We start from the raw sequence: 12,683 nt of genomic DNA on the forward strand, positions 1-12,683 counted from the left end.
ATATTTCTAAATGCACTTCAAATCCAGTTTAATTGACCCCAACACAAAGTGGAGTTGTACATATATGGAAGACCCCCAGCTCCCCATTATATGTTTCTGCTTCTGCAGACAAATATAAATAGGCTTAAATAGGCATACCATTAAATAAATAACAATAAAAATATAAATAGCCATAGAGGTCCCTTGCAGATCAGAAGTCACAGTGCACTTTTGTTGCGATTAAATTTTCCAACCATTTTCTACAGGCGTAAAAGATTCGCAGCCCCCTTCGTCTCTCTGCATAGACATGAGAAAATGACACCTTCCGCTCGCATCTCGGGGGGTCGCCGTCCTGGTTTTCGCTCAGAAACGTCTGATCGACAGCTGCTTGGAACTGAGAATTAAACTCCGTGATGTTGTTGATCAGCTCTTCTCCTTTGTAACTGATGATGGCCCCGATGATTAACGGAAGGTGGTTGTCGAGATAGTCGCTGATGGCGCAGGCCGACGCCTGAATCTCGGAGGTGTCGTTCCCAACAGGCAAAGTGATTCCCGGCACAGAATCGAGGCTATTCAGATCGTACACAAACGGGGGGCGTTTGCCAAATGTGTAACTGATCTGGATGTGAGAGTAGAGGGGATTGAGACACTGATGGGTGTCAGAGGTCACATACTGGGGTCAAACTTCATCTTGTATTAAATATATATTGTGTTTGGTAATGCATGAGTAAGTACTTATTAAACAATCATATTATCGCTTGAGTTTGAATCTAATTCATAAATATACACATATGTCAAGGCCTTGTGATTTTATGTTTAATTTATACACTGATAGAATTATATTTGTAGATATCATTTAGCTGTAATTTTCCGAGATTTAACGGCCACATTTCTATTTGAGAAATGCTCAGCAATTTTGCTGTTGTTTTTTTTTCTCCCCAATATCACTTCATGTACAGGCTGAAAGAAATATTTAGTGGGAAGGGAAATTGCATGAACACAAAGATGAGGTAATGTGAAACAAATGACCCCTCTGGCAGGATTAAAGTAAGTTCATGCATTATTGAATAAAAAAGCAATGGGTTACAGAACTTGTGATACTGCTATTTTTCCCTAATGTTATTGGTATTACTAGTTTTAAGTATGTAACAATAATAAGGTAATAATAGAAAAATTGTATGTTTTTGTGAAACATCTCCTTCAGAGGCATACGCTACTAGAAAAGTTCATTACAAAATACGGGTACTTACATAATCTTTTTCCGCCATTTCTAAATTACACAAAATAAATTGCAGTTTGATCATCTGCTCTCGAAGCTTCTCAATGTAGGAAGGTCTGGAGGCCACAATGAGCATCAACATGATGCAGATGTGCAGGAGCTCTGAATGAAAGTGAAAGACAAAATGTTAAGGTCATGATCCGTGGAGGACATCAACCAACCTTAGCCTCCGCTGTGCAGAAACGCCACATGTGTGGAGGAGCAGAAATTCCTCCACAAATAGCTTACCTTTACTCCGAGACATGGTGTGTGTATTGTTGGTTTATTTTCTACAAACACTCGGTGTATATATAGCTGATGCCATCTGTAGGCCTATGACGCCCTTGTGCCACTATCACCCCAAAAATCTGGAAAGTTACGTTTCTATTTGTAAGTGTCGTGTCGCTAAGAACCCACACTTTTGGGTTTTTAGTGTGTGTGTGTGTGTGTGGGGGGGTCGACTGCACAATGCCGCAAGGTTTTCAAAGATGATTAGTGCTTGATGAAAACAGTAAATTCTGCAGTTGCAAAACCCGCCACATAATCTCAAAAGTAAACCACCTGAAAGAATCAGAAAAGAAATCATGACGATGATGCCACTGATTCCTGAGGGAACATACTGAACACAGTTTATCTTATCTGCTTGCAAGAGCGAGAATCCCCCCTCTGTGCTTTTCCCCTCATTGTCTGGTCCATCGGTGAAGATGCCAAGAGTGGCACGTCTCCTCACTCAATCCAGATTCAATGCGACACGTCACCGTTCCTTTTCCTGTTGCATCTGACTGTTGTCTAAACAAAACCGCTTTTACTGTACATTTCACAACCGGGGTCAGATCAAGAATGCAAGCGGGTGGCGGGTCCATCAATTAAGAGCACCTGGATAAATAAACGGAGAGTGAAAGTATGTTTGCTGGGATTCACAAGATAGCATTGCTTTAAAAAAAAAAAAAAAAAGAGTTTGGCCTTGCCTGACATTAATTGCTGTTTTATTTCAGGTCTGACTATCAGTCTTTTACATGATGGTGTTTCACTCCAGAGCCTCGGGATCAAATGTTATAAACCTGTCAGAGGTTTTTATTTGCATGCACTAAACACACACACACACACACACACACACACACACACACACACACACACACACACACACACACACACACACACACACACATTCCCCCTTATGACATACTATTTCAAAGTGTATCAACAGCCGAGCCCTTGAACACACACACACACACACACACACACACACACACACACACACACACACACACACACACACACACACACACACACACACACACACACACACACAATCCCCCTTATGACATACTACACACACACACACACACACACACACACACACGCACACACACACACAGTCCCCCTTATGACGTACCATTTCAAAGTGTATCAACAGCAGAGCCCTTGAACACACACACACACACACACACACACACACACACACACACACACACAAGCCCCCTTTCTGACATCAGCCTCATTCATTAAATTGAAAATGTGTCTAGGTTCATGACTATAGTCAAAATTAATAATAAAAAAAAAAGTTGTTTTTCCTCCAGGTTTCAGTACCACACATGCCTTGTTTTGAGGTCTTTAAAAAAAGAATTATATTTGCAGTGGTTTTTATCAAGTCATTAATATTTGATCGTGACCACACTCGATGCAGCCTTCCCGGAAGGAGCCCCTGCTGTTGCTCGGCAACCGTTCTAAACAAATGTCAAGGCTTTTTCCTTGCAAGACTGACAATGGAAGAAATGGCAACCGAGCTGTGTTTCTGTTTAAAAACAAAGCAAAGCATTTCTGTTAGATACCGTTGACGTTCTCGTCCCGCCGTGAGCATGAATACGCTTTCAGCCGTGTTGGAAAAGCTCATCGACGGTCTGTGTCTGAATGACTTTCCGTGCGGATGCGGGAGTTGGGTAAGTTGGTTTCGCATTCATAATCTCCTGAGTCGAAATGACATTGCATTCACAAACACTTCACTCCTAACCTCAGAGTAAGACCAAGGATAATGAGGAAAGCGCAGAGACGGAGGACAAGGCCGAGCTCCTGTACCTGCAGAGCAGCCGTCACTCTCCGTGGCAGCAGGACAACGCGTGGAGCCCGCAGGCCTCAGCCCTCAGGCAACTGGCCGTCTGCACTCCTGAATATCTGGACTCTGAATTTATTCATAATTATTTCAAATTGCTGCACATCGTGGACAAGGAGGTGAGTGGAAGAAGAAAGCCTTTGTTTTGAAAAAGCGAGGGGAAAACTCAACACGCATAAACTGAGGTTATTTCAACCAAAATGAAGCCTCTCCGGCTCAAATGATATAAAAGCATGCGAGGTTTCATTTGTATAATTCCAAAGAAGCAGTTTTAATCCCCATTGAGGATGTTCAAACTTAAACAAGGGCTCCTCAAAAACAACGGGAGGCGCGTGATGACTGTTCTTACATGCTTCTGAGGATCTGCATATGCTGCCTTCAGGTGTCACTCATTGACAAAGGCCTTTTAAAGTTCTCAAATCTGGAGGAGCTGGTGTTGAGCGCCAACAAAATCTCAGAGGTTCCTGCCAAGAATCTCCCCGGAAATCTGAAGGCAAGTCACACGCCTGCATTCAGAGGAATTCGAAATGTTTGTTTGGAAAAGGTTGAATGTAAGGACTTGAGTGATTATTACCTCTGTTTTAAGAATACGAATAAGAATAAGAACAACTTTATTTATCCTGGAGGAAATTGTTGTGCCAGAGTTACAAGAAAAATATAACAATATTATTTTTTTTATTTTTGTAGAATAAGAAATATGAGAAATGTGAAAGAAATATGAGATAAAAAATATGAAATCATGATTTCATTTTAAACAGGGAGGTTTTTTCAGATATTCATTTTGCTGTTTCAGTGTCATTGAAAAACAAAATATATATATCCAAGTAAGCCTTTCGAAAGTGTGACCCACATCCTCCATAATAATGTTGCTCAATTTTTATCTTTTTTTTTTGTGTGAAATCTCAACCTTGATGTTTCAAACGTCGTAACACGCCGTGACTTGACACACTCACTTTTGCCAAACATCCCTGAAGGTTTTTCCTCCGCAGATGGAACTCACGAGTAACTCTTTTTCAAATGTGACTCTTGGAAAAAGATTTTGGACCTGCGAGCGAACCGTCTATCTGCGCTCAACAGTCTCACCAGCTCCCCCCCGCCGGGCCTCCAGTACCTGGGACTCGGGTCAAACAACCTGGGTTCCCAAGACGACGTCGCTCTTTTGAACGGAACACACTGGTGAGCTCACAAAATCGGACGTGCAAAAACACACACGCGCACACTCGCATGTACGGGAAGTCGGACACTTCTCGAACTCGTAAACCAAAACTATGTCAAAGGGGCTTTTTTTGTGTGAAATGATTGTACGGTGTAACCTAGTTTCACTGTCATAACGTCTATGTGTTCTTTAAGAAACATGAAAACAAATAGTAATTTGTGGGCGGATGGTAATTACGTCTTTAAAATCTTGCCAAATACTGCATTTTTCTCGGTTTTGTTCGGGAACAACTGGCAGAATTCCATCCATTCTCTCATTTGACAGGAAAGTTGAGGAGTTTGAATGGAAATAAAGGAATTCCCGTTAGATCGTTGCCATCAAAATGGTTTTAACCTTAACAAAATTGATGTCTGATGCAAATGATGCTTGTATTGGTGGATAAAGTAAAGAAAAATAAACAGACTGAGCAGAAAGTTAGGAAACTAAAATGCAAAATGAGCATTGTAATAACTGGCGGTAAGTAAAGCGGTCACCTTTGAGTTTATTGCTTGGAATTAGTGTGCAGTTGTGGGTGTTATTTTTCTTTTCTTTTTATCTCCATTTTGACTTTAGGAGACACAAAAAATTTCTAGTTTGATCACACGTGACCCGTTCCTGATCATGATAATGTGTGGGGTTACGTGTTGTATTCCAATATGTTCTTTACATCATCACCTATTTAACATGTTTTCATGATGACCTTGCTTTAAAGTGGACTTGAAAATGTTTAATAAACATTTTTTAAAGTTTAATAAACACTTAGAGATTAAAGAATGAAATCATCTTCATTGTTCACACCTTAAATGACCATATTTGTCTTACGTCACATTAGAACTGCAATCCTTTCCACAACTCGCAGCTGTTTCGTAAAAAATAATACCGCCGCCAACACTGTCACGCACCTTAGGCCGCAGCTGGTGTGCCTGGACCTGAGCGACTGTGAGTTCCAGTCCCAGAGGAGCCTGCTGGACGCTTTGAGCACGTTGCCCCGCCTCAGGACACTCATGCTGGAGGGAAACCCCCTCACTCTTGCGATATCCTACCCCGGCTTCACTTTGGACGGGCTTCCACGGCTGTCACACCTGGACGCCTCGTGGATCTCCCCTGAGCAACGACAGTGTTTTAGTGGACTGGCAAAAATAAGAGGTGAGAGAACGGGATCACGCACTTTGAAAATTCACTGACCTGAAGCAGCAAATGTCATATCAGGGTCACGCTCCCGCACTACTGACACCGTTTTCCCCACAGATCCGATAGTAGACCAGGCATCGGTCACGGTGAAAGTGGGCAAGATGAAGGGAATCCTTGACCCCCAGATGGCTGTCACTGAAAACTCCCCTGACTTCCCTGTTCTCTCCTACAGCTATGTTGTTACATACATGTTCCACACTGATCAAGCATCTGCTGACCAGGTGTCACCGCCAACTTCCTATACACACAGACACATATACATATACAATCAAGCCTCAAATTATTCATACCACAGGGCTACAAATAATTTTGTGTGGTAACAGTGTATGTCTATATACACACATACATACAGTCAAGCCTGATATCATACATTCCCTAGGCGTGTGTCTGTATATATCTATATCTCTGTCTATCAATATAGAGATATACAGTATATATATAAAAGTACTACCCGGTAATTCCACTTTATCTTAACCCCCTTCTGTTTCACTGCATAAATTAGACACACACACACACTCACTGATTCACTCACTCACTCACTCACTCACTCACTCACATTGAAATCTGAAAGTACTCATATCCCAGGGCTACAAATAATTCTTGGGTTGACCATATATATACAGACTCACAGACTCAAACAATACACACTCGAGTCTAAAATTATTCATACCCCAGGGTGACAAATAATGTTGTATAGTTAAACCTGAAATTATACATTTCCCTGTGGTATGAATAATAATTTCAGGCTTGACTATGTATATACATGCATACAATCCTGTGTTGTTTTCACTGTGTAAATGATAATCTCTGAGGACATAGCTTGTATTTCGCTTCCATTCTTATCCCTGATGTTGTTGCTGTTGTTCTCCCTGCTGTCTATTTATTTATGGATGTCTTGCTGTCTTCTGTCTTCCGTCTCTCTATATTCATATTCATACTTATTTTTGACATTATAACTGTTAGCTATAACTGAAGTCTTGAGTGACCGAGATGTATTTTAGACTGGTGCAGGACATGTATGCTCACTGTGAGACATGGTGAGGTGTGCTGTAGGTACAACAGAAGTTCAAGGTGGAGATGAGGCTTCATCAGGGATCAGCTCCGAGCCCCTTCTTGTTTGCAGTGGTGATTGATAGGTTGACAGATTAGGTTAGACAGGAATCTCCATGGACCATGATGTTTGCAGATGACATTGTGATCTGTAGTGAGAACAGGGAACAGGATGGAGAAAATCTAGAGGTGGAGGTATGCTCTGGAAAGGAGAGGAATGAAGGTTAGCTGCAGTGAGACAGAATACGTGTGTGAATGAGAGGAACCTGGATGGAAAGGTGAGGCTACAGGGAGTGGAAATCAAGAAGTTGGAGGATTTCAGGTACTTGGGGTGAACATTCTAGAGGAAGCAGGTTGGATTGGGTGGAGAAAAGTGTCAGGGGTTCTATGCGATAGAATCAGCCAGAATAAAAGGAAAGATGTACAATACAGCGGTGAGACCAGCGATGCTGTATGATCTAGAAACAGTTACAATGACGAAAAGACAGGAGGTAGAGCTGGAGGTCACATACATGAAGATGTTGACGTTCTCTTTAGGAGTGACCAGGATGGATAGGGTCAGGAATGAGTCCTTCAGAGGGACAGCACATGTTAGATGTTTTGGAGAGAAGGCCAGCGAAGCCAGACTGAAATGGTTTGGTCATTAACAGAGGAGGGATATAGTGAGTATAATGGTTATCGGATGCTAGAATTGCAGCTGCCAGGCAGGAGGTCTAGAGGAAGACGAAAGAGAAGATTTATGGATGTAGAGAGAGAGGATGTGAAGGTAGTTGGTGGGAGAGAGGAGGATACAGAGAAAAGGGTTGGATGGAAAAGGTTGATTCGCTGTGGTGACCCCTGAAGGGAAAACCTGAAAGGAAAAGAAGACATAAAGAATTGCCATCTTAATGACTTGTGACTTGGTGCATTAGAAATAAAGTACTTGTGTACTTTAGAATAAATATATCTACTTTATTTCTAAAATAATGCCAGACATTAATTATAAATGGGCACAGACTTGTGTGAACGATAGGCAAAAATAGTGAATCTATTTAAGTATTTAAGGAGGGATTTTTGCTTCAATTAGTAAGACTTTGCGTTGCTGTCCACAGGATTTTAATACGGAACCTAAAGACGAGATAGCAGTGATGGGAGAGCACCTTATCTGCAAAAATGAAAAACCCCATCAAGAAACTCAAGTAAAGACAGCAAACCATCAGGAAACCGAACACAAGGTTTCACACGGTGATAACACTGACAAGACATTGCTTTGGCGTCATATAATTTTACTAGCTCTGAACAAATTTGATTTTTCAAGCAAACACAGGCACTGAGAGAAGTGACACAGCTGTGAAGACGGCTCAACATCCAGGTATGAAGAAATCATTGACCAGTGTCTTTCTGTGAAATTACATTTCGATAAGTTATTTGCTTTGTTTTTGTCTTTCTGTAGAATTTGAGGAGTTTTCGCCGAGTAAATGCACAGACAGGAAGAGATTGAGAGATGGTTTGCTGATCTAAGTCTATGGTTTGTTTTGTTTCTGTCCCTTCAACTTTTTTCCTGAATGTATCCTTCTATGCAGAGTTGAAATACAGCACATCGAAAAAGAGCTGGTGTCCGTGCGTGGACTTCGAGGACACAAAAACATACATGATTGGCAACCTGGGAGGCTTAAAGAAATTCCTCCACAACGGACTTCAACTTAAGATAGAGCAGGAAGTGGTAAATGAACAGCTTTAATTCAGGAAAAATTAAAAATGCAACATTTTTTTGACATTTTTTCCTCCCGTTTGGCAATCAGGTGTTGTCATGGCCGGTTAATTCTGAAGACACTCCCGGGGCCAAACTTGACCGAAATGCCAAAGGGGAGAAAGGGAAGAAAGTGGAGAAAGTGAAAGAAGTGAGTTTGTCCATGTCCAATGCACTGCAGACTCAGCAAGTGATGACACCTTTACTAAATCTGGGTCTCGTGAATTCATTTTACAGTTCGTAACACAAAAAAATACTATGTGCATCACATTGTTCCGCAACAGACTTGATCGTATGGTCAATTTGTCGCAGCTTTCATTTAAAAACTGCTTGGTACTTTTTCATTTTTGATTTATTTTTTATCTTAACATGACTTCATCAGTCTGTTTTTTTATGGGGTTCACTCTGATTTAATGTTTCTAATGACCTCACTGGCTGAGCTTGAGTGGAAAAAAAAAAAAGTCACCTCAAAAGAGACAAGTGTGAAACTGCACAGATCTAGATATTGATAGCACGGGGTCTGCAGATCCCGCCAGCCACAACTATGTCAATTAAGTATGCGGTCAACAATCCAGGAAGTACAGCAAATCAAAAAAAGGTTTCAAAAAATCAAAAAAAGGTTCATCTCATTCTCCTCCCATTGGAGTGTGTAGAGCAGGGGTCTCAGACTCACGGCCCGCTGCCAATTGAGGCAGTCGGAACAATATTTTGTGGCTCCATTTTCTCACATGCATCTAGGGGTTTTATACAGTGGGTTTCAAAAAAAAAAAAAAAAGGCCAAGAAAAAATGAAAAAGTAACTTTGCAATATATTTTTTGCTTCAAAATTTGAAAAAACATCAAGTCATTGTTAAAACGATCTTTTCTTTTCTTATTTCTATAAAAAACACAAAAACGATAGCCAAAAAAAAAAAAAAAAAAAAATTAAAAAGATTGATTTAATAACAAGAATAGCCACCATTGGCCTTGTAAACATCATACCTCCTCTTATACATGCTACCAATCAATTTTCTAATAAATTCTAGTGGCAAATTTTCCCAAAGTGACGATATTTTTAGGGTGTAATTTCATCAATTCTTTTTTAGTATTCATGTTTAATATTAAGTCCCCATGTATGTTTTAGAGTAACAGTTCATATATAAACATATATAAAAATATGCAAATGCAGAAAGACTGTATTTAAGTCTCCTCTAGAATACAATTTGATGTAGTTATTTGAATGGTTTAACCAATCTTCGGTTTGATTAATACTTGCATCTTAGTCACTTTTCCTTTTTCTCAAAATTAGCTCAACGGAATCAGTTGCAAACTTTAGACTTTTTTTTCTTCATTTCAAATTTTTAGTCTTTTCTTTTCGATTTTACATCACTCAATACATATGGCACTGTGGCATGATTTCAAGTACAGCCATGTGACTGCAGGGAAAAGAAACATTTGAAATAAAAAATGAAGTTAAAAAAAATTATTATAAAATTTCATGTTTTAAAAAAATCTAACAAAACAAGTTACTTGTTTTTTTTTGTTCTCGACTTTGTTGACCCTGGTCTTTATTTTGTGATATGATCTGCACATCTCTCTGCAGTATTGACAAGGAGCATTTGAAGAACATTATACGTTGTGTCTGTGTATCTGTAGGGGTTATAAAATCAACTTTAAAGTCTTGGTAAAGGTGAAAACCATGCAGTTATATGAAATTGAAGTACTAGTTAAACACATGAATGCAGTATGTATTAATTACCCTTTCCTAATATTCATAATGATAATATTCATACTCATTAATACTGTCATTGTGGTGCTGTGACAAAAGAAATTCCCCTATGGGGATCAATAAAGTATACCGTATCTTAAATAGATGCAGTCTGGCTTCCAAGTTTAGCAAATTACATTCCATCTAAGTTTATTTTCATGTCATGTTTAAAACCTCTCTAGGTTGCAGTGAAATCTGCTTGCACCAAATCTAAAGACAAAAAGAAACAGTGTCAGCTGGACATGGTCCAGGACCCCCCCATTTGGAGGGTCCTGGGCTCCGTCCACGTCCCTCTGCAAAGCCTGTCCACAGGGGAAAAGGTCAACATTCTCTGCGACTTTGGTGAGCCGCTCACAGATGCGGGGGCAGGAGTGGGTCAAATGTTTGACAAGGTAAAATAACACAGCTATTGTTTGATGGTGGGAACACTTTCTGATTGATTCAGGCAAAAGGCCTGGGAGTGACGAGGACTTATGGGTTTTCATGATACTCGTGACTTTGCTTTTTAAAGGACACAAAAGAGATGAAGAAGCTGGAACCAAAGAGGGAAGTCGGCAATTCTATGCGGAAAAGCGCAGCGTCTTTAAAAGGTTATTGATGAGTTTTAAAATTCAACTCAAGTGAAGATGATCTTTTATTGAAAAAATTGGATAACTCCAATTGGTGAAGAAATACCTTTGCTGATCTCACTGCAGACTCAGCAAGGGATGACACCTTTACTAACTCTGGGTCTCGTGAATTCATTTTACAGTTCGTAACACAAAAAAATACTATGTGCATCACATTGTTCCGCAACAGACTTGATCGTATGGTCAATTTGTCGCAGCTTTCATTTAAAAACTGCTTGGTACTTTTTCATTTTTGATTTATTTTTTATCTTAACATGACTTCATCAGTCTGTTTTTTTATGGGGTTCACTCTGATTTAATGTTTCTAATGACCTCACTGGCTGAGCTTGAGTGGAAAAAAAAAAAAGTCACCTCAAAAGAGACAAGTGTGAAACTGCACAGATCTAGATATTGATAGCACGGGGTCTGCAGATCCCGCCAGCCACAACTATGTCAATTAAGTATGCGGTCAACAATCCAGGAAGTACAGCAAATCAAAAAAAGGTTTATCTGTATTTTCCCTCATTCTCCTCCCATTGGAGTGTGTAGAGCAGGGGTCTCAGACTCACGGCCCGCTGCCAATTGAGGCAGTCGGAACAATATTTTGTGGCTCCATTTTCTCGCATGCATCTAGGGGTTTTATACAGTGGGTTTCAAAAAAAAAAAAAAAACAGGCCAAGAAAAAATGAAAAAGTAACTTTGCAATATATTTTTTGCTTCAAAATTTGAAAAAACGTCAAGTCATTGTTAAAACGATCTTTTCTTATTGAGAAAGATGTAGCTATGAAAAAGAAAAATAGTGACCCTTTTATCCAAAAAATAAAAATCAAATAATTGTTGTTTCTCTTATGAAACTTTGCAATCGACATGTCTTCTTGAATGCTATTCTTCTGTGCAGGAAAAGGAAAAGGAAAAAAGGACCATGAGCTAGAGGACAGCATGTCCTTGCAGCAGCAGCCAATGACAGTGGAGTTGAGTGTGGAGCTGCACAAGTGGAAGTGTGTGTCTGAGGCCAAACTGTTTCACTAAACAGTCAAGTAACACACACAGGGCCTGTGTGAATGTAAAGTCTAGCAGCTTTGGCTTTCATTTCACTGTGTTTTTCATTGGACTTTTCACCGCCATACATCTCTTTTATTAGTTTAATTGGGAGGATCGTCAAATGAGAGGAAGGGGCACGATGATTTTCCATAAATGATTTGTAATACAATACATAACGGAAAAAGGCTGTAATTTTACCAAATTATAAAAATAAAGAAATCATTTTAGAATAAGCAAGAAATGACCCATGTGTTCACTGCTTTCCCCCTTTTTTCTGATAGTACTTTAAAGTTGGGTATTATGACTAATTATTTGTTGTTCTGCCTATCCTGTAGGTCTCCTTGATCATTTTAATATTGTGCAAGATACCATTTGGACAGCTGCAAGAAATGACATACAAATTTACAAACACAAAAAATAATTTCAGTCAAAAAAGGATAGTTTTTTTTAAGCTACATCAAAATGATAAGAAAGATTCATCATAAAGTCACCAAACCCCAAACTTTGTTGTCATATTTCATTCAGAACAATAAACCCAAAACATTGCGACTTCAAGAATGTGAACTGTTTTTATGATTTTATCCTTATCAGGAGACTACGGTAATTCACTGATATTGTGTTTTCCTCATTGTGGATGCAAATGGGAGGTTCGTGTTATCTTTAGAATTACAGGAATTATGGTAAGTAAGTAAAATGGCATTGACTCACACCAGCAGCAGGTACAAAGTTCACTCTGGGAACAGGATGCTGGGCTGGGTTGATCACAAGCGGGTTCG

At 39.7% G+C, this 12,683-nt stretch overlaps 1 protein-coding gene and 1 long non-coding RNA gene across 3 annotated transcripts; one reads left to right on the forward strand and one right to left on the reverse strand.

Moving 5' to 3' along the window:
- Nucleotides 1-128: 128 nt before the first annotated feature.
- Nucleotides 129-5,860, reverse strand: LOC147218336 (uncharacterized). Its single transcript, XR_015108805.1, has 4 exons — nt 5,728-5,860; nt 5,445-5,646; nt 1,230-1,360; nt 129-598 (listed from the first exon to the last, which is right to left on the reverse strand). It is a non-coding gene; the product is annotated as an uncharacterized LOC147218336 (long non-coding RNA).
- Nucleotides 3,016-12,037, forward strand: LOC147218337 (leucine-rich repeat-containing protein 43-like). Of its 2 annotated transcripts, none has more exons than XM_086174036.1 (13): nt 3,016-3,177; nt 3,254-3,466; nt 3,730-3,840; nt 4,384-4,523; nt 5,450-5,688; nt 5,791-5,954; nt 7,875-8,007; nt 8,081-8,134; nt 8,346-8,485; nt 8,565-8,663; nt 10,441-10,650; nt 10,770-10,848; nt 11,765-12,037. In XM_086174036.1, the coding sequence occupies exons 1-13, from the start codon at nt 3,097-3,099 to the stop codon at nt 11,893-11,895; spliced, it is 1,794 nt and encodes a 597-aa protein (XP_086030162.1). In that variant the 5' UTR covers nt 3,016-3,096; the 3' UTR covers nt 11,896-12,037. The 2 variants fall into 2 exon arrangements, with proteins under 2 accessions (XP_086030162.1, XP_086030163.1); XM_086174037.1 differs by having other exon boundaries at nt 8,090-8,134.
- The last annotated feature ends 646 nt before the right edge of the window (nt 12,038-12,683 follow it).

This window comes from Fistularia commersonii, chromosome 26, assembly GCF_037954325.1.
Source record: "Fistularia commersonii isolate RoL2024-O1a breed Wild chromosome 26, RoL_Fcom_v1.0, whole genome shotgun sequence".
Taxonomy (NCBI): Eukaryota; Metazoa; Chordata; class Actinopteri; order Syngnathiformes; family Fistulariidae; genus Fistularia; species Fistularia commersonii.